The sequence below is a fragment of the Dipodomys spectabilis genome, unplaced genomic scaffold (genome assembly GCF_019054845.1).
Source record: "Dipodomys spectabilis isolate Male_0828 unplaced genomic scaffold, ASM1905484v1 ptg000096l, whole genome shotgun sequence".
In the NCBI taxonomy this organism is placed as follows: Eukaryota; Metazoa; Chordata; class Mammalia; order Rodentia; family Heteromyidae; genus Dipodomys; species Dipodomys spectabilis.
The window spans coordinates 22696001-22717570 of record NW_024870773.1 but is presented as its reverse complement, the minus strand read 5'-3'; the positions used below and the strand labels follow the sequence as shown (position 1 = coordinate 22717570).

General features: G+C 39.7%; 1 protein-coding gene, 1 long non-coding RNA gene and 1 pseudogene across 4 annotated transcripts in view; 1 reads left to right on the top strand and 2 right to left on the bottom strand.

The window, feature by feature from the left end:
- LOC122113023 overlaps positions 1 to 21570 on the bottom strand; it is a 174258-nt pseudogene that overhangs the window by 77613 nt on the left and 75075 nt on the right.
- The window catches only part of LOC122113024 (aldo-keto reductase family 1 member C13-like), a 265240-nt gene that overhangs the window by 234710 nt on the left and 8960 nt on the right, over positions 1 to 21570 (bottom strand). The window contains exons 6-9 of one of the 3 annotated variants that reach the window (XM_042685911.1): positions 10744 to 10853; positions 9829 to 9994; positions 7198 to 7280; positions 5508 to 5794 (exon numbers count right to left, since the gene is read on the bottom strand). In XM_042685911.1, coding sequence (XP_042541845.1) covers positions 5752 to 5794; positions 7198 to 7280; positions 9829 to 9994; positions 10744 to 10853 — 402 coding nt within the window. In that variant the 3' untranslated portion in view covers positions 5508 to 5751. Of the gene's footprint in view, positions 1 to 5507; positions 5795 to 7197; positions 7281 to 9828; positions 9995 to 10743; positions 10854 to 21570 lie in introns of those variants that run through there. The other 2 variants (XM_042685912.1, XM_042685913.1) reach the window with 2 other exon arrangements.
- The window catches only part of LOC122113039, a 17728-nt gene continuing 12141 nt past the window's right edge, over positions 15984 to 21570 (top strand). The window contains exon 1 of the long non-coding RNA XR_006148361.1: positions 15984 to 15999. This is a non-coding gene — a long non-coding RNA (uncharacterized LOC122113039). The remainder of the gene's footprint in view (positions 16000 to 21570) is intronic.

The window sequence follows — 21570 nt, the reverse complement described above, 5'->3', positions numbered from 1 at the left end:
CAATGAAATTGAAAATTAAAGTTCACTACCAAACTCCTTCTATGAAGCCATCATAACCCTCATCCCAAAAATCAGGCAGGGACTCATCAAAGAAAAAGAACTATAGACATATTTCTTTGATGAAAATCGATGGAAAACTTCAAGCAAAATTTTAGCCACTCATCAAAAAAAATCATACATCATGATAAAACGGAATTCATTTCAGGATGCAAAACTGGTTCAATATATGCAAATCTATTAATACAATTAAGCACATCAACAAGAGCAAGGATAAAACCTACATGCTTAGCTCAATAGATGCAGAAAAAAGCATTTGATAAAATCCAACACTCCTTTATGATGAAAGCCCTGGAAAAAGTAGGAATCCATGGAACATTCCTCAATATAATAAAGGCTGTGTATGACAGCATTATACTTAATGGCAAAAAGTTAAAACCATTTCCTCTAAATTCAGGAACAAGACAAGGGTGTCTACTCTCTCGACTTCTCTTCAATTTAGTATTAGAATGCCTAGCAAGAGCATTAAGATAAGATGCAAACATACAAGGGATCCAAATAGGAAAAGAAGTAAAACTCTCCCTCTTTGCAGATAACAGGGTCTTGTATTTAAAGAACCCCATGGACTCCACTCCCAAGTTATTCAAACTGATTCGAAACTTTGGTAAAGTAGCAGGACACAAAATTAACCCTCAAAAATCAATGGCTTTCCCATATGCCAATAATGAGAAGAGTACGGCTGAAGTCAGGAAAGCAACTCCTTGTATAATAGCCCCACAAAAATAAAATACTTGGAGTTAACTTAACTAAAGAAGGGAAAGACCTCTATGATGAAAACTTTAAAAACTTGAAAAAGGAAATTAAAGCAGAACTAAAGAAGTGGAAAAACCTCCAATGCTCCTGGATTCGTAAGATTAACATCGTGAAAATGGCAATACTTCCAAAGGCTATCTACAAATTCAATGCAATATCTATCAATACCCTAACCTCATTCTTCAAGGAAACAGAAGAAGCAGTCCAAACATTTATATGGACCAATAAAAGACCCTGAATAGCAAAAACAATCCTTAGCAGAAAGAATAGGGCTGGAAGAATATCAATATCAAACTGCAAACTCTACTATAAAGCCATAATAATCAAAACAGCTTGCTACTGGCACAAAAACAGAACTCAGGACCAATGGAACTGCATTAAAGACCCAAAAATGAACCCACAGACCTATAGCCACCTAATCTTTAATAAGGGAGCTAAAAAAATAGAATGGAAGAAAGACAGCCTCTTCAGTAAATGGTACTGGCAAAATTGGTTAAACAACTGTAGAAAACTGAAGCTCTACCACAATATATCACCCTCACCAGAATCAACTCCAAATTGATCAAAGACCTCGAAGTCAAAGCAGACACCCATAAAACATTACAGGAAGGAATAGGAGAAACTCTAGGTCTCCATGGCACAGGCCAAATTTCTTAATAAAGGTACAGAAACACCACAAATCAAAGAAAGTTGGGCAAATGGGATTGCATGAAGCTGCAGAGCTTCTGCATGGCAAAGGACATAGGTAGCAAGATCAATAGAAATCCCAGAGTGGGAGAAGATCTTAACTATCCATACAATGGACAAGGCTCTCATATCTAAAATATACTTAGAACTCAAAAAATTAAATCCCCCAACAACAAATAATCAAAGAAATACCTGCCCAGTTAATAAGTGGCCTAAAGAGTTAAAGAGAGACTTCTCTAAATAGGAAGTAAGAATGGCCAATAGACACATGCAGAAATGCTCAACTTCTTCACCTATAGAAGAAATGCAAATCAAAACAACATTGAGATTCCACCTCACCCCAGTTAGAATGGCTATAATCAAGAACTCTAATAACAACAGATGCTGGAGGGGATGTGGCCAAAAGGGAACTCAACTGCGTTGTTGGTGGGAATGTAAACTTGTTCAACCACTTTGGAAAACAGTATGGAGGTTCCTCAAAAGACTCCACTTAGAGCTCCCCTAAGACTCAACAATCCCACTTTTAGACATTTACCCCAAGGATCACCAACAAAGCCATACTAAACGCTCCAACACAAATATGTTTATTGCAGCATTATGGAACCAACCCAGAAGCCCATCAGTACATGAATGGGTCAAGAAAATGTGATATATATAATGGAATTCTATGCCTCCATCAGAAAGAATGGCATTGCTCCATTTGGTAGGAAATGGAAAGACTTGTGGAAAAAATATATTAAGTGAAGTAAGCCAGATTCAACGAAACATAGGTCCCATGGTTTCCCTTATCTACAATAACTAGTATATGTCTAGGTCAAGCAGAAGAGATCAAGAGCTATATACATATGACCATATAACTGGATGCTAAGGAAAATGAACCCAAACATAGGTACAAAAGAGGTTTTAATCTTTTTGCTGGTCTTTTTAATGTACTTATAATGCACTATGTGATTTTTTTATTTCTTTGTATGTTCTTTCCCACTGGGCAACCTCTCTTGTCACTGTATTTGATTCTGATGTTCTGCATCTTGTATATACATTTTTCTAATTTGGGGAGGGGAAGGGAAATAACAAAATGCTGAAATAAGGATATAGGTTGACCCATTGTAACAATGAGATGTACAAGACAGAATGTTGTAAATGACAATTTTGTGGGTGGGGGTGAGGGTGAGAGGGGAGGGAGGATTTGGGAGGCGGTGACAAAATGGATGGTAGGGGAAAAATAAAGGAGGGTGTAACAACGCTCAATAGGAAATATACTCTTTACCTTGCTCATGTAACTGTAACTCCTCTGTAGAGTATCTTTACAATAAAAAATATTTTTAAAATGTTAAAAGTTTCAGTGCACATGTAAATAAATTGATCAGTTTATAATTTCCTGAATTAAAATAAATGATACAGGATGACACATTTTAGCATCAAGATGTACAAGACACCATGTTGAAAATGAACTTTACAACTGTGAGAGAAGGGAAGGGAGGAATTGGGGAGGTGGGGAAGATGATAAGGGAAAAACAAAGGAAGAGGTAACAATGTTGGGTAAGAAATGGACTCATTACCTTGCTCATGTAACTGTAACCACTCTGTACAGCATCTTTCCAATAAGTTTATATATAATAAAAAATAACAAAGAAAATATATTTCAGCAGTAAATAAACATCTTTATAACATCATCAAAAGTTTCTCATGATCTGTAGTGATTAATTCTAAAGAGGTTTTATATATTAAAATTTCTGGTATGCATTAAGCCAGTGTTTCATTGAGACAAATTTGACAATGTCCCCGCAAGGACAGCTAAACAACTGCATTGAAGATTTAGTATGAGCCTGTTTGTTTTTTATTACAAGTTTTTTTGTTGTTGTTTTTTGTCAGTCATGGGGCTTGAACTCTGGTCCTAGGTGCTGTCCCTGCGTTCTTCAGCTCAAGGCCAGCGCTCTACCACTTGAGCCACAGTGCCACTTCCAGTTTTCTAGTTGGTTATTAGAGATAAGAGTCTCATGGTCTTTCCTGCACAGGCTGGCTTTGAACCGTGATTCTCAGATCTCAGCTTCCTGAGTAGCTAAGATTACAGGCTTGAGCCACCAGAGCCCAGCTTTTTATCACAAGTTGTACAAGTTGGTTCAATATTGCTATTTATGTGAATACACTTATAATAGAAAGTGAGATTGAGTCAGTAACCAATCTTGTTCACAAAGCTAAGCACTGGAGTGAATTACTTTTCCCATGAACTCTACAAAATAATAGAATTAATTTCAGTCATGGCTGAGTATTAATTGTTCAGTCCTATAAATCTAGCTACTCAGGAGACTGATATCAGAGGAACAAGGTTCAAAACAAGCTGGGGCATAAAAGTCCAGGAGAGTGCCGGGCACTGCTGGCTCACACCTGTAATCCTAGCTATTCAGGAGGCTGAGACCTGAGGATCACAATTCAAAGCCAACCTTGGCAAGAAAGTCCGTGAGACTCTTACATCCAATAAACCACCAGAAAACTGGAAGTTGCGCTGTGGCTCAAGTGCTAGAACTGCTCGCTTTGAGCTGAAGAACTGAGGGACAGCAGCTAGGCCCTGGGTTCAAACCCCATGACTGACCAAAAAAAAAAGTCCAGGAGAGTCTTTCTTCTCCAAATAACTAAGGAAAGCCCAGAGAGATATATGGCTCAAGTGGTACAGCAAACATGGGTACAGCTACCCTGCATTGAAAAACTAAATTGTTTGCTGTTGCTGCTACCTACAGACCAGTACCACACTGTGGTAGTAGCTTTGGGCCATGTTGGATAAAAATACAATGAAATTCCTGAACAAGTTGAGTCTTATTCTTTTCCACTGGATATCTGTGCTGTTTCTACATAACTCTTTGTTTACCAGGACTGTATTACTGTTAACTAGACAGTGGACAGGTAGACTTTTGATGTTTCAAAAGAGAGAGCTCGGACCTTCTCCTTCCAACATTTTGTTGATATCATCTCCAGGTCACATGCTAAGTTTATGCAATTCAGTGGACTCCATTTTGTAAGTACATCCTAACTGTCATAAATTCTTCCAAGCACTCTAAAAGAAAGGCAAATTATGTCTAATTTTTCTTCTTACAAGCAGAGCTATGCATGACTCATAGTCTCATCTGTGTGTGTGTCTGTGTGTGTGTGTCTGTGTCTGTGTCTGTGTGCGTGCCAACACTAGGCCTTTGATTCAAGCCCTCCTGTTCCCACTTCATTTTCTTTTGCTCAAAGCTGATGGTTTACGTCTTGGTCCATGTCTCCACTTCTAGCTTTTTGCTGGTTAATTAGAGATGAGAGTCTCAAGGACTGGTTTCAAATCTTGATTCTCAGATCTCAAGCTCTTGAGTTGTTAGGATTATAAGTGTGAACCACCAGCATTCAGCTCAGCCTATATTTGATGAAAAATGTGAAAAGCTCTCTACTGTCTTCAGGATGGAATGATGTAGAAACCATTTGGTATAGTACCTTTCCCAAGGAGGGATGTGTTCACCTCCTTCCTGCTGACCTAGCATCTCATCTCAATCCTGATCTTGATCACTGCTAATGATTCACCACTTCACCAGAGTTCAAACCTGCACAGGAATACTTCACTCTCCAGTTTCTAGGTGCTTTAATATGGAGCTGCCCTGAGACCAGTGATTATTCTTGCACTGTAACTCTCCTTCAACACTAAGAACCTTTAACTAAATGTCATTCACTGGAGGAACATTGACTGTTAATTTCCTACTAACCATTATTTTCCTGAAGCCTGAGAACAAGACCATCCTCACCTCTCTAATGTCCACAGTGTGGCCATTAACAGCCAAGTGTAATGATGCATGCCTATAATCCTGGCACTCCGATGTTTGAGGCAGGGAGATCACATGTTCAAGACCAAAGGGGCTATATTTCATTACTTAGTCTGAAACAAAACAAAACAAATTAACAGTATTATAGTCTTCTAATCTCAACCTTCAGACTTCTAGCCGGTCTTGAGTCACAATGGGGCGTTAGGAAACACAACATACAAGTGATAGTGACAGGGGTGAGACAGATCTTCAAGAAGACAACTTTAATTTTATTTAAACAAGTGATGAAATTGGAAATCATTCTCTTCTAGGTGGGATGGGGGACTGGGGACTCAGCTTAAGCTGAGTGTAACTCCTACGCGGCAGCAATGGAGTAGAACAGATAAATCCCAATGGCAGAGCCATTAGGCTTCCCAGGGCCCTCTGTACACAGGAGTTTCAGGTAGAAGACGTCACACAGGCCTCCATTTCAGTATTCATCAGAAAATGGATAATTAGGGTGATCAAGAAAACTACAAAGACAAAGAATGCATACCATAAGCTCTAGGATCCATTTCTATAGAAGTTCATATGTGATATCTATAAATCTACAATTCAATTAGAAATTAATCATTATATTTTCTGACTATTTTCTGCCATTCTAATTTTCATGACTTTAACTTTACACGAAGTAGTTTTAAAATATAAGAACCAAACTCTCCCAACTATATTGAACAGAACAGAACACACAGGAAAAATGACAATAAGCATAGATGCATACTTCTCCCTTTTCTCTGTGTGTCCATCAAACAAAGGAAAGAAATTTTTTAAATGCCCCTTTTTATTTCAGTTTCTCATAGAGAAAAGAAATCTCTTATGTCAAGCTCAGTACAAAGACAATTTCAAAGAGCAACCAACACAAGAAGTACTTTAAGGTATAATGTTTGGGATGACAAATGTAATTTAAATTTTACTACTTCATTTAAGTTATGTATATAATTTAAATTAATTTGCTATTTTATTGGATTAGTTACTACTATCATGTATATCATATTGTATTAGATTCAGATATGGAAGAAGTAATTTATAAAATATAGGTCCACATTACCATAGAATGGATAGAGCTCTATATTTACCAACACAAAATATAAAAATAACAAAGAAACATTACCTATGGAAGTATTTAAGAAGAATGTAAATTTTTTTTGGTCGTGGGGCCTGAACTCTGGGCCTGGGCGCTGTCCCTTAGCTCTTCAGCTTAAGGCTAGCACTCTACCACTTGAGCCACAGCGCCACTTCCGACTTTTTTCTTTTTTGCTTATGTGGTGCTGAGGAATCGAACCCAGGGCCTCTGGCATGCAAGGCAAGCGCTCTACCACTGAGCCACCTTCCCAGCCCAGAATGTAAATTTTTATTGTTTAGTGCTTTGTCTCTCATGGTGTTATGTCCTTAGATTAGTTTCATCTTTCTCCATACTAATAAAAATTTTAATAATGGTAATGTATCTACCCATTTTTGAGCAATGTTACTGTTGATTTGCTAATCTCCTTTCAAATAGGAGCACATTTATTCTTATCACAAATTAACAATATGAACAACCAAAGGGATACATACTACTTGTTCATGCTCATGTATGACATATGCCCATTGTCACATTCCTTGAGTATAGACCATGGAGAAAGACATTTTTGACGACTATGAATTTTCTTCAATGATGGAAACAGCATTTACTTGCTTTCATGCTGTCTTCTCCTAAGTTTCTTTGTCTTGTGCACTGAGATATTCCTAGTTCAGAAACTCAAAAACAAATGTTCCATTGACTCCCACAGTGGGAGCCATTGGAGAGGCAAAGAAAGTGTTCAGGTTCTAAAAAGGATAGAAGAGACCCGAAACTAAATGAAGTTGAAGCTTAAAATAAAATGATAACATTACTTACATATCAGCAGAAAGATATCTGAAATTTCTGTTCAGGCCATCTAGGACTTTCATGTCCTCTAAAGATAACTGGAATCCATAAACCTATGATGCAAGCAGAAACATTTTAAAATACTTAGACACTACACTGACCAATCTTGAATATGCAAATAAATCAGATTTCGTAGTCAGCATTTAAAGCATCTTTCAAATTTCTTGAAACCCTAAGTTTATTGAAGCTACAAGGTGCTATATACAAAAGAAGACATGAAAAGTAGCTGATCCAGAAACACTGCTCATATTATTAAAATATTTTAGCTTCATAGAAGTTACCAAAGAATGAACAGAAAGTTTTTTTTTTAATTGTGAAAATACCGTACAGAGGGGTTACAATTACAGGGGCAAGATAATGAATACATTTCTTATCAAGCACTGTTGCTTCCTCCTTTGTTTCCCCTTCCCATCCCTTCCCATACTCCCCGCCCCCCCACCTGATCCTCCCTCCCTCCACCAAAGTTGTAAAGTTTGTTTTTCGACATAACGACTTATACATCTCATTGTTGCAATGGGTCCACCTGTATCCCTATTTAAAAGATTTGAACAGCAAGTTTTGAAACAACACAATTCAAATATCTTCATGCACACAGCTAGATTTCTATATCAATTAAAAAACAATTAAAAGAAAAGGCTCTTTTCAACATAATTAAAATCAGCATTGTCCAAATGTTAATTATATCATTTTAAATGGAAAATGGAGATGGCTTGAAGAGAATCTTTTCACCTAATTTGGGTCCCTTGAAGAACATATCAAATTTCACTAATTATAATTTGATGGTGGTGGGGGTGGTGGTGGTAGTGGTATATGTCTATGAGAGAGGGAGGGAGACAGAGAGAGAGAAACATACAGACAGACAGACACTGAAAGAATCAGAGAGACCAAAAAATAATCTCTGAAATTAAATTAGATTGGTTAATAATTTAGAAAATCACAACTTAGATATCAGAACACTAATAGACTTATTCAGGTAAGAGGATAGTAAAGTTATTCTAAATATAACAGGACAATCTGTCAAGAATAGCTAAGACACTCTTCAATAGCACAAGGGAAGGCTCAGGAAAATATTTTTTTTTCCATATGGGACAATAAGACTGATGTTCTAGCACTATTAAGGCAATAGGAGAGAGGAAATGACACATTCAAAGTAGGAAAGAAGCCTTATATGCATTACTCTCACTGAGATCATCTATTTATCATTTTAAAATTATGTATGTGTATTATGTGTGCTACAATTGAATTAGGAGGAGGTTGTAATACTTTAGTAAGATGAGTAAGTAGAATGTTCTGATGATTCCAAAGTATAAAAGACCTGACACTAACCAGAGACAAAGCAAAGGCATGCATATTACAATGACAGAAGAAAATTTTGTACATGAGAGCACATGAAAACAAGCATACAAACACAAGGAGAATGTTAGAGGAGATATTCTGATAAATCAGGGCTTGGAAAAAAAACAGTTCATATTGAGAATATGTGAATGCAAATTAATTATTAAAAGACCTTATTCTAGTCATACTTCTCAGTCTTCATACCTTTTTTTGCACAGATTTCCAACTTCTAGTAGATGTGTTATTACTTCCCCCATTCCTTGAATCTGCTTACTTTTTAACATAGTAGAGTTTAGCAAAAGCAGTTACATACCATTTCTGAGTCTGGGCATTGAAGGCATGCAAGTAGAAGCACGTTGCCTTAGTGTATGTCTATGTGAAGACATACAACCTGCACTAGTTGGAAGAAATTGATACAGAACTGAGGAACTTAGGGAATAGCACAATTACTATCACAAGACAGACTAGTCTGATTTTCCAGAAAATACGTGACAGTTCTGATATTGCTGCAAACTCAGCCAACATGGAAAAAATCTTTACTGAATTTGCGGCAAGTTTCCAAACAATAGGATATTTTGTTTTGGTCAGTCATGGGGCTTGAACTCAGGCCCTGAGTGCTTTACCTGAGCTATTTCCTTCAAGTCTAATGCTCCACCACTTTGAACCACAGTGCCAGTTTTCTGGTGATAACAGTTTCATGGACTTTCCTGCTGGGACTGTCTTTGAACCACAATCCTCAGATCTCAGCATCCTGAGTAACTAGGATTATAGGCATGAGTCACCAGCAATTGGCTTAACAATAGCACCTTGAACTAAAGAAATGCTCTAGTATGCACAGTTTGTTTTATAACTACTGCAAGTAATAATATAGCAAAAGTGATGTCATCAACCCGGATCAATGGACAAACAGGAAAGAAATCAACCAGTAGAGAAACTCATAACAAAGCAAATGAAAACATACAAACATAATAACTTGCAGAATAAAAATCACTACTCTAAGAAAAGATAATATCAATGGTGCAGGGATATGCGGTGCATGGATGATTTAATTCTGAAGCCAAAATATCATTGCTCTTCCCAATCCTAATTCTAAAATATGGCTGTTCTCATCTCTTCTTTTGTAAGTTAGGAGAAAAAATTTCCAAGAGCACTGGGAATATCACAGGCACAGCCAATGCTACAGACAACCATCTGATCCAGAAATATGTTCAGAGGATTCACCTGAAGAGTAAATAGGAACCCATATGCCAACAGCACCTTCATTACCTGCACGTTCTCTTTCATCTCTTGTTCTTTGAAACTCTGAGCCAGAGTCACAACTCCACGTTGTACCTGGTAGCGAAGAGCAATCAGAGCTGCACTTCTATTGTACTTTTTGGCCAAGGTACCAAGAACTGGATCATTCAAGAGTACTGGGGAGCTCTGGTCCACCCTGGAAAGAGAGACAGAAGTGCTGAACTCCAGAGGCTGAGTAATCAGTTTTGTTGGGAGACTTCCAGAATGTATTGGAGTGCCCTTTTTCAGACCAGGAGTACTGGCTTAGCAAAAAAAGAGTGCACTTAGATACACATTTTCCCCTGGGCCAGTTCAGAATGTACTTTAAAGAGCTGAGACTAAGCTGGGCTCTGATGGCTCAGGGTACACAGGAGGCAGAGATCTGAAGACCTTGGTTTGAAGCCAGCCCAGGCAGGAAAGCCCATGAGACACTTACCTCCAATTTACCAACAGAAAACTGGAAATGAAGCTGTGGTTCAAGTGATAGAGTGATAGCCTTGAGCAGAAAAGCTAAGGGACAGCATCCATGACCTGAGTTCAAGGTCACAATGGACAAAAATGAAATAAAACAAAACAAAAAAACAACAACTACAACAGGCTGGGAAGGTGGCTAAGTGGTGAAGTGCTTAGCTTGCATGCATGAGGCCCTGGGTTCAATTCCTCAGTACCTCATAAACAGAAAAGGCCAGAAGTGGCACTATGGCTCAAGTGGTAGAGCACTAGCCTTGAGCAAAAGTAGTTCAGGGACAGCACCCAGGCCCTGAGTTCAAGCCCCAGGACTGGAAGAAAAGAAGGAAAAAAAAAAACCATCTAGAGCCAACAACAACAACAAAAGCTGAGTCTACAAGAATAAAGATACCTTTTCAACAATAGTGTTCTAAGCAAACTCCCTGCTGTACTTATTACCATCGTTTGTATCTTTGAGTTCCCAGAGCGGCATAGGCAACCAGAACAATATCCTTTGACTTGCAGAAATCCAGCAGCTTTCCCTGGTTGAGATACGGATGGCACTCTACCTACACGTGAATAAGACACAATGCTATCACATTAAAATATCAGACAAAGCCGAACAATTAAAAAAAACGTGGAACATTAAATTGGAATTAAAATTATCAGCATAAAATAGTGTTTTTGTTATAAAAATAATCTTATATCCTTATCATCATTGTATGTTTCTTTTTTTTTTTTTTTTTTTTTTTTTGGTTGGTTGGGGGCCTAACTCTGGCCTGGTCGCTGTCCCTCAGCTCTTCAGCTCAAGGCTAGCACTCTACCACTTGAGCCACAGTGCCAATTCCAGATTTTTCTGCCTATATGGTGCTCTGAAATCAAACCCAGGGCCTCATGCATGCAAGCACTCTACCACTGAGCCACCTTCCCAGCCCCATTGTATGTTTCTTAAAGTAATTTTCTTGAGTTAATCAAGTCTGTGGACCACATTATCAATGCTAAATACAATTATCTACTTGTAACAAGGTAATTTCTTATTTTTACAAAGAAGTACACACACACACACAAAGAAAACAGCTGCTGGTGACATTCGGTCAAAGTTGTGCATTGGAAGCAATAATCAGCAAAATCCATTTTAACAAGACAGTAAATAAACATTCATGAATTTGTAAGAATACACTTGCAGAAACCAAAAGGAGGGACAAAAATATTTTCCCCTGCTGATGAATTCCTTATCAGAGCATTGTTTTGAAGAGGAAGGTTAATCAGGATCCTCATCTCACAGGACTAATTAGTTTATCCAGGTGAGGAATAAAATTGTTTGCATTCTAAGATAGGGAAGCAGAGTAATTAGAAGAAAAATACGCACAAATCCCGAGATTCTAATTTTCCTAACAATCATTGATGGAAACTCAAGAATTATGTGTAAATGTGCCTTGAGATTGAACCTTGGAGATGAACAAGTAGGAAGGACTTTGGAAATATTTATAACGTGATTGCAAAATGGTAAATCATGCCTTTACAAAGAGCTGAGGCCAGGAATAGTCAGCCAAATGATGAAAATACGCATCTTTACTATTACAAGAATGGCATGCTCCCCAGTACAATTCTACTTGAAAAATATAGCATTCTATCAATTGTCCTACCTACCTGACAGAAATTGATGCAAAAAATCTAATTACTATCATAAGACAGGAGGATTTGATGACTATTTCAGGTTAAGAGTGTAAGAAAGGCAACATAAAACAAAGTGTGGAAAACATGGGAGCATAGAAATACAAAAGAACTGTGGGAAATTTGAATACATACTGGGTTTAAATGTCGAAAACAAATTACTATTAACTTCTTGGGGTACGGTGCTAGAAGTTCATGTGGGAGAAATCTTCATTCCCAGAAGATATGCTCAAAGATCATCCACAGGGAAGAGCTGTGTCTACACTTTGCTCTGAAGAGATTCAGCAAAGTATTACAGATTGGGATGGAGACTCACGGACATAAATGTCACCACATGTGAGTTACTTTCAATACAGGATTGAGAACATGAATATTTTATATAAAAGTATCAATAGTTCTAAATGTTTGATATATTTCAGATCTTGAGTCAGCTCTGTGTTCTGTGGTAAGTTCCTCAGAGTGCATAACCTTTAGTGTCACTATAAATGGATGGCATGATCAGTCTAATTTGGATGACTTTCACAGATTCTGTTTTCCTTTCCATGTAAGTGTACTGATAACCAAGTAAGCCAAGATGAACAGAAACACTGAAACTTCACACAAGCCCATACCAATGTCTACTATTTCATTCTACCCTTACTATCAGCTAAATCTTCTCAAAGACAATCTTAGACTTATTCCTGTAATAGCAATCCTACAATCCAATATCCTGCCAGTCTTCCAAACTCAAGTGTGCTTAACAAATGCTGCATCCTAGATATATGCCCAAAAATTGAATCAATTAAACAAAAAATGTATGTTCTCATTAAGATAAGAATTTTAATCATCAGAGACACCATTGAGAGACTTCCATATTCTCTGAGAAAAAGACATTGGTGTAAGAATCTTTCCTTCCAATCAAATGACATCAACTGAAAAGGTTGAAAAAAACTTTACAGTAATACTAGTATATGTCTGAGACAAGCAGAAACGGTCAGATAAGAACTCAAATGTTTTTTTCTTTCTTGCTATTGTTTCTAACATATTTATAAGATGATTTCTTTGTTGCTTTGTATGTCCCTCCCCCATGGTATAACCCCTGTTTTCACTGTATTTGGTGTTGGTATAATTTGGGGAGGGGAAGGGAAAAAACAAATTGTTTAAATAGGGATACAGGTGGACCCATTGCAACAATAAGATGTACAAGTCGTTATGTCAAAAAACGAACTTTACAACTTTGGTGCAGGGTTGGGGGTGAGGGGTGGGGAGGAGATGGGAAGAGATAGTAAGGAGGAACAAAGGAGGAGGCAACAATGCTTGATAAGAAATGTACTCATTACCTTGCTCATGTAATTGTTGAAGAGCTAAAGTAACTCAATTTTAAGTTAACCCCACCAACCTGTAGCTGTCCTGTCCTCAGAATAACCCTGAAAGAGGAGCAGTTCTCGAAAAAACTGCAGGTTGCCACCCTTAAGAAACACAGCAATTGCCCAAGTGTTCCAGCAGAAAAAGGGAAGTGTGGTCAGGGTGGACTCAAACCTCAGTACTATGCAATTTTTAACCAATCATGTAACTGCTGTGTGGAAACCCCCTGAACTTGTGAAGGTGTTTGTTCAATACTATAAAAAGCTATGCTGATTTTGTTCTCGGGGCCTCTTAGCGTCACCAGTTAGCAAGTGCGCGGAGGACCAAGCTTAAGCTTGCACTAAACGACTCTTCGGTGTTTGCTTTGATCATGGTCTCTGGTGGTCTGTGAGGGGACGTCCGAAACTGGACACTTCATCTGGGGGCTCGTCCGGTATCCCCCCCCATAAACCAACCCAGACACCAGATCACAGAGTCATGAAAAACCTGGCTGGTAAGTTGAGGCATTGCTGTTCTGTATTTTTGGTCACTTGCAGGTTCTGTATCTATAATTCTGGTTTACCGCAGGGTCTGCATTCTGGGTGGCAAAGAGTCTTGGAGGATGCGCTATCAGGCTGCCAACGGGGTATGTGGGAGAACTCCCCAGTCCCCATCTGGGTAAATTGCTGTTTAGTACAGATTTTGGGGTGGGGGGGAAATTTTCCGTCTGTAGTCTGACACTGACGTGCGGGCATTTTTTGGAGAATTTTCCAAGTCTGGCACTTTCTGGTTGGCAATTTATAATGAACAGCATATGTCTTTGTCTTAAGTTGTATCTTTGTGTTGAGTGTTCTGTTTGTCATTCTGATTTGGTACATTCTTCCTTGTTCATCTTACTTTCATTTTCAGATCAAGAGGGTATCCTTGAGTTCCCCGAAACCATTTCAAGGATGCTAAAGACAGGGCCCACAATTTAAGTGTGAAAATTAAAAAAGGAAAAACTAATTACTTACTGCCAGTTGGAATGGCCCACCCTTGACAGGGGGTGGCCAGCTGGAGAGACCTTCAATTTATCAACCATATTCACGATGAAACTGTCACTGACCACCTGCAAGTGGCCCCAGCAAGATCTTAGCCTCAGCCTCAGGCCTTGGCCCTGGTGAGGGGTGGAGGGGGGTCTGAGCATGGTGGAGAACCTGTCAGTCTGAGGGGATGGCCGCTAGGAACTTCTTTCCCTTGCCCCAAGATGACTGGGAATTTTCCTCTACCTTGGAAGGCCCCTGGGTCAACGTTTGCAGGAATCTAAAAGATAAATCCTCCAGAGGTGAGAAGAGGAGGTTCAAATCCCCTGGTAAGTGGATTTAAGTCCCACTTGTAAATGGTGGTGAGATGTCACTCCATTCACTGAGACCTGATTATGTCTTTGTGGCCACTTGTCTGTCTTTTTTACTTCGGTGTGTTTTCTGTTCTGTTTTTTAAGGTAGGGAAGTTCTGGGTGAGAGTGGCAGGCTCACTCAGCAGACTCTGGATTCAGCTTGCTGATTGAGAAAGGCACAGAGTTCTGGTAAGGATAAACTGGGGGCCCATTATTCCCCAACTCAGCCTTTGGTTGTTGTCTTATAGTTTTAGAATTGATACCAGTTTTAAATGTGGATCCTTGGTTTTTGTGTTTATTTGTGTTTTTGTTATTTATTTAAACATCTCTGGAGGAATAAAAAAGTTCCAGCCTCCAGCTGGGCTCAGTCACAGACCTGCTATGCCTCCCCTCCCTGTGAGGTGTGGAAGGTTGCTGGACTAGTTTGGTTCCCTTCAAGCCTCAGGCTGCATTTTCTCCTTGTGGAGGCTGCGGGCAGGGAGGGTGTAGAAGGCTGTGTGCTTGGTTTGAACTTTTCAGCTAGTCCTGACAATGTAACAATTTGTAAAGTGCTCTTGTTTAAAATTGGATAAAAAATCAGACCAGTTTAGTTTCAGGTGACCCCCTCCCCCAGCCCTCCTCCAACAGAAGGGATTCAAAAGACCCATTGGTGAATCGCCTTGCTAAACAAGCAAGCTCTGGAAAAATGAAGCTCAACAAAGGTACTTAGTTTAAAAGAAATACTGTCTTAAATTTTTGTTTAAAAACTTTAAAAAATGTACATACAACTGATTTTGATTTTTGCGCTTTAAGATCTGTGTGTGGCAAGATCTGTGCGAGTGTTTTGTATGTGTCTGTGAACATGTTCAAGATAAGAATTGTCAGCATGCTGTAACAATTGGGTGAGTTTAAATTTAAAATGTAAAAGGTTAGGGAAGACCAAGATGGCAACAGGGTAGTACTCAGCTCTCCCTAACCAAAAAGAGAGTTCAAGTTCCAATGCTTAATCTCCCCAAGAGACCGACAACAACAAAAAAGATGAACACCCAGAGAAAAACAGAGGCGGAAAAAAACAAAAAAGAAAGAGAGAAAAAGAAGAATTTCAGAACAGAGAAGCATGAAGACCCCTCCCCTAACCTCTACTGGCCACGTGGCAGTGTTCAAGCCATGGCCAGCCCCGCCGGGCGGGGGGCTGCCAGAGTCCCAGGAGCCGGGAGCCTGCACAAAGATTCCACCCCCACCCCTCACTCTCCATCTGAGCAGAGAGGCTCCATCCCGCCAAAGCCACTCAGCCCCACGGCAGGAACCCCAGAGCTACAAGGGATGCCCACAGAAAACCAGAGCAGAAGACCTGCAAGGAACTGGTGCTGATCCAGAAAGCTCAGAGACAAACCCCAGCACTCAGAACCTGCACGGAGGCCCCTCCCCAACCCCTCGGGTGGAGGCCCAAGGTCCATCGCACAGCACAACCCAAACAGTATCAATTGAGGCAGCAACAGAGGAGAAACACGCAGAGCCACCACCGCCCAGCCCAGCCCAGCCCACAACCACTTAAACTGAACTCTGATTGCAACGGCAACCAATGATCTACATCACACAGAAACAACAACTAGCTCCAGGGTGAGTACCCCGCAGGGAGACCAGAGATGGTGGGAATCCCCAGACCCTGACCCAGGCCCCCTACCCCAACACCTGGACCTCAGGACCCACTAAAACTGGGAACTGTTCGAGAGCTCCACCAGCCCATGGACCACACCCAGCTGGCCAGGCTAGAGCAAGAGTGCCCCTGGAAGGGAGCTTAAATGCCCAAGCCAGGAACAGTGCCCCTGGGTCAAAACAGCCAACAGTGGAAGAAATTTGAACTGTGTACTCCAGGCTGCATAACCTAGGTGGGATACACAGCAGCACAGGTCCAACTGGTGTGCCCCAGGCCGGGGCCAGGACCAGGCCGAGATCCAATGCCTGAGCAACTCAACCAACTCCTCCCAACTGAAGTCAGAAGCTGAGCATACACCTCATCAGAGGGGGGAAAAACAGGGGACTGTACCTCCTGGGAATCACACCTGTGACAGCAAAAGACCCGGGGGTTCAGTACAAGAAAAGCTTAAACCCCACCAGAACCCGACCTATATATTCTAGGCTGGGAATTGGACAACACAGGCCACCAGCACCAGATAATAGGAGCTCAGGCTGGTAAGGTAGCTCAGCAGTAGAGTGCTTGTCGTAGGTGCATGAGGCCCTGGATCTGATTCCTCAGCACCACATAAGCAGAAAGGACCAGAAGTGGTGCTGTGGCTCAAGTGGTAGGGTGCCGGCCTTGAGCTGAAGAGCTGAGGGACAGCGCCCAAGCCCAGAGTTCAAGCCCACAACCGGCCAAAAAAAAAAAACAAACAAACAAAAATAAAACATAAACATCAGGAGCCCATAGCAGACTCCAGCATCTGGGAGAGTGCATCCAGCACATCCAATCTCACCGAGAGCACCTATAGGAGCAAACAGGAGCGACTGGGCTGCTCAACCCCTCCAAAGACAGGAACTGCCAGTGATCTATAGCAGAGAGCTGAGAACCCTATGTGGGTCAGCTGGAGGTCAGTCCCCACCAGAACCGAGATCAGGTACAGACTCTCTCTACCAGCACAGAAACAGCAACCAAGCAAAGACAGAAACCTATTGACCAAAACAAAATTTCAGATTAGTCTCCAATAATCCCTGAATCCCCATGTGAAAATCACAGAGAAAAATTAAAAGATTTATCAACACCAAGGATAGCAAGCTATCTCCAAAAGCCAGCAGCCACCCAGGGGAGAGCCCCAGTGAGAGCAAAGCAGGAATGGAAGACAAAAGCTACATCCAAGAGATGCTGGAGGCAATGACTCAAGAAATAAAGCGAGAAATAGACCAGAAATGGAAAGAACACAGGGTCAAAATATCAAAAGAGATGCAGAATATCAAACAGGAGATGCAAGCAAAAATAGAGGCAGCACACACCTCACTAAGAGGTGAGATTAGTGCAAAAATAGAGGCAGTACACACCTCAATAAGAGGTGAGATTAGTACTTTGAGAACCAGCATCAAATCAATAAATGAGTCCATTTCCTCCATGCAAACCACAATGGAAGCCATAGTTAACAGAGTGAGCGAAATGGAATGTAGAGTGTCAGATACAGAAGACAGAATACACCAACTGGACCAAAAAAATGACAGATATGGAAAAATCACTTAAATTATGCCAAAGGGAAATTCAAGAGCAAGCAGAGAATGCCAAGAAATTTAACCTTCATATAATTGGAATGGACGAAGGTGAGGAATAATAAAGAAAGGGAATGCAACACCTATTCAACAAGATAATCGGTGAAAGCTTTCCCCATCTCAAAAAAGAACATCTTACCTACATCACAGAAGCATATAGAACACCTAACAAGCAAGATCCCAGAAGAAACACTTTTAGACACATTATAGTAAAAATGATAGATCAGAATAATAAGGAAACAATCTTGAATGCAGCAAAAATGAAGAAGGAGCTACACTACAACAGGAAAAAAAATAGTATCACTGCAGATCTCTCCACACAAACACTGAATGCAAGAAAGGCCTGGGAAAGTACCATACGAGCCCCGAGAGCCAATAACTGCCAACCCAGACTGATATACCCAGCAAAGCTAGCATTCACATTCAATGGAGAGCTGAAAATTTTTAATACCAAAGAAAAACTAAATGAATACATAAACATTAAGCCAGCATTGCAAAGAATACTAAGAGGGGGAACACAACCTGAAGAAAGCAACCAGGAACAGGGACCTGCACCCAGATAGGCATTAATAGAAGTCTAACTGAGCAAGCACAGGAGGAAAGGAAAGAAGAAAAACTTAGGAAAACAGGGAATGACAGGGACCCACAATGCATCTCGCTATACTATCTCTAATATTAATGGTCTTAATTTGCCAATCAGAAGAAAAAGAACTGCAGATTGGATCAGAAAACTTGACCTATCCATCTGTTGCCTTCAGGAGACCCACCTCTCAGCCAAACATACAAACAAACTCAGAGTGAAGGGGTGGAAAAGGATCTACCAATCAAATGGCCCCAGTAAGAAAGCAGGTGTAGCAATACCGATAGCTGACAAAATAAACTTTTCATTAAAATCAATACAAAAATACAAGGACAGACACTACATATTAATACAAGGAACAATCCAAGAGGAGGATATTACCATCATCAACTTATAGTCCCCAAACATTGGTGCACCCAAATATGTTAAGCAAATACTCTCAAACTTACAGAATAAAATAGATCCCAATGCGATAATTCTAGGAGACTTTAACACCCCACTCTCACCAAAGGACAGTCTACCAACCAGAGGATTGGCAAAGAAGCTACCAAATTAAGTGAGGCCATACTTCAGGTAGAACTAACTGACATCTACCGAGTATTTCACCCTAAAACAACACAGTACACATTCTTCTCAGCAGCTCATGAAACTTTCTCCAAAATAGACCTTATCATAGTTCATGTAAGGAACTTAAGCAAATACAAGGGGATTGACAATCTCCTGTATCCTATCTGACCACAGTGGACTCAAGCTAGTTCTCAATAACAAAGCATACCACAGAAATTACTCAAATACATGGAAATTGAACAGTACACTTCTAAGCAATGCTTGGGTAACAGAAGAGATTAAAGAAGAAATTTTAAAATTCCTACAACTCAAGGAAAATGAAAACACATCACAAAGAAACTTGTGGGAGACAGCAAAAGCAGTCCTGAGGGGCAAATTTATTGCCCTCAGTGCCCACATCAAGAAAATAGAGACAGACCAAGTAAATAATCTCATGTTGCAATTAAAACAGCTAGAAAAACATGAAAAAATAGAACCTAAAGTTACTAGACAGAGCCAGATAACCAAACTAAGAGTGAGGAATAATGAAATAGAGAATAGGAGAATCATAACCAAAATTAACAAAACACAAAGCTGGTTCTTTGAAAAAATAAATAAAATTGATGGACCATTGGCAAACTTAATTTAAAAAAGAAGAGAGGAAACCCATATTAACAAGATTAGGGATGCCACAGGAAAAATCACATCATGTACCCAAGATATCCAAACAATTTTAATGGACTACTTTCAAAAGTTATACTCTCTAAAGAAAGAAAACCTGGCAGAAATGGATGCATTTTTAGAGAAAAACAAGTTGCCCAAACTGAGCAAAGAAGAAGTAAATCAATTAAATAAGCCAATATCCTACAACCAAATACAGGAAGCAATCAGAAGTCTTCCAAGAAAGAAAAGCCCAGGCTCAGATGGATTCACAACAGAATTCTATAAGACCTTTAAAGTAAAACCTAATACCCATACTCCTCAAGTTCTTCAGAGAAACAGAGAAGGAGGGAGCTATCCCAAACTCATTCTACGATGCCAATATCACACTCATCCCTAAACCAGGCAAAGACCCAACCAAAAAAGAGAATTACAGGCTAATTTCCTTGATGAACACAGATGCAAAGATCCTTAACAAAATTCTAGCTAACAGAATCCAGAAACACATAAAAAAAATCATACACTATGACCAGGTAGGCTTCATCCCAGAGATACAGGGATGGTTTAACATATGTAAGTCAATAAATGTAATCCAACAGATCAACAGAGCCAAGGTCAAGAATCACATGATTATTTCCACAGATGCAGAAAAGGCCTTTGATAAAATTCAACATTCATTCATGCTAAAAGCTCTGGAGAAAATAGGAATAGAAGGAACATTTCTTAAAACAATAAAAGCCATTTATGACAGACCAATAGCCAATATTATACTTAATGGGGAAAAGCTACAACCAATCCTCCTAAAATCAGGAACAAGGCAAGGATGCCCACTGTCTCCACTCCTCTTCAATATAGTCCTGGAACCCCTAGCCAGGGCAATAAGGCAAGGAAAAGACATTAAAGGGATCCGCATAGGGAAAGAAGAAGTTAAACTATCCCTTTTTTGCAGATGACATGATACTAAACCTTCATGATCCCAAAAACTCCATCCCCAAACTCTTAGAAATCATAAATCACTTCAGCAAAGTAGCAAGATACAAAATCAACCCACAAAAATAGTAGCCTTCCTATACACTGACAATGTACAAGCAGAGAGGGAAATAAAGGAAGCAACCCCATTCACAATAACCTTCCAAAAATAAAATATTTAGGAATTAACTTAACCAAAGATGTAAAAGAACAATTTAAGGAAAATTATAAAAAATTAAAGAAAGAAATTACAAAAGACGCTAGGAAATGGAAAGACCTCCCATGCTCTTGGATAGGCAGACAATATAGTGAAAATGGCAATACTGCCAAAATTAATATACAAATTTAATGCAATTCCTATACAAATCCCAATGACGTACATCTCTGAAATACAGAAAACAGTCCAAAAATTTGTATGGAACAACAAAAGACCTAGAATAGCCAAAACAATTCTAGGGAATAAAGACAACATGGGAGCGATATCCATGCCGAACTTCAAATTCTACTATAGAGCCATAATAACAAAGACAGCATGGTACTGGCACAAAAACAGACCCAAAGACCAATGGAATGGAATAGAAGATCCAGAAATAAATCCACATGCCTACAGTCAGCTGATATTTGACAAAGGAGTCAAAGACATACAATGGAAGAAACACAGCCTCTTCAACCACTGGTGCTGGGAAAACTGGGCAGCCACATGCAGCAGACTGAAAGTGGACCCCAGCCTATCACCATGCACCAACATCAACTCAAAATGGATTAAGGACCTATCATTAAACCTGATGCTCTGAAACTACTGCAGGACAGAGTAGGAGAGTCACTTGAACTTATAGGCACAGGAAGGAACTTCCTGAACAGAGTCCCAGGGTCACAACAAATTGGAGAGAGACTTGACAGATGGGACTACCTTAAAATAAAAAGCTTCTGC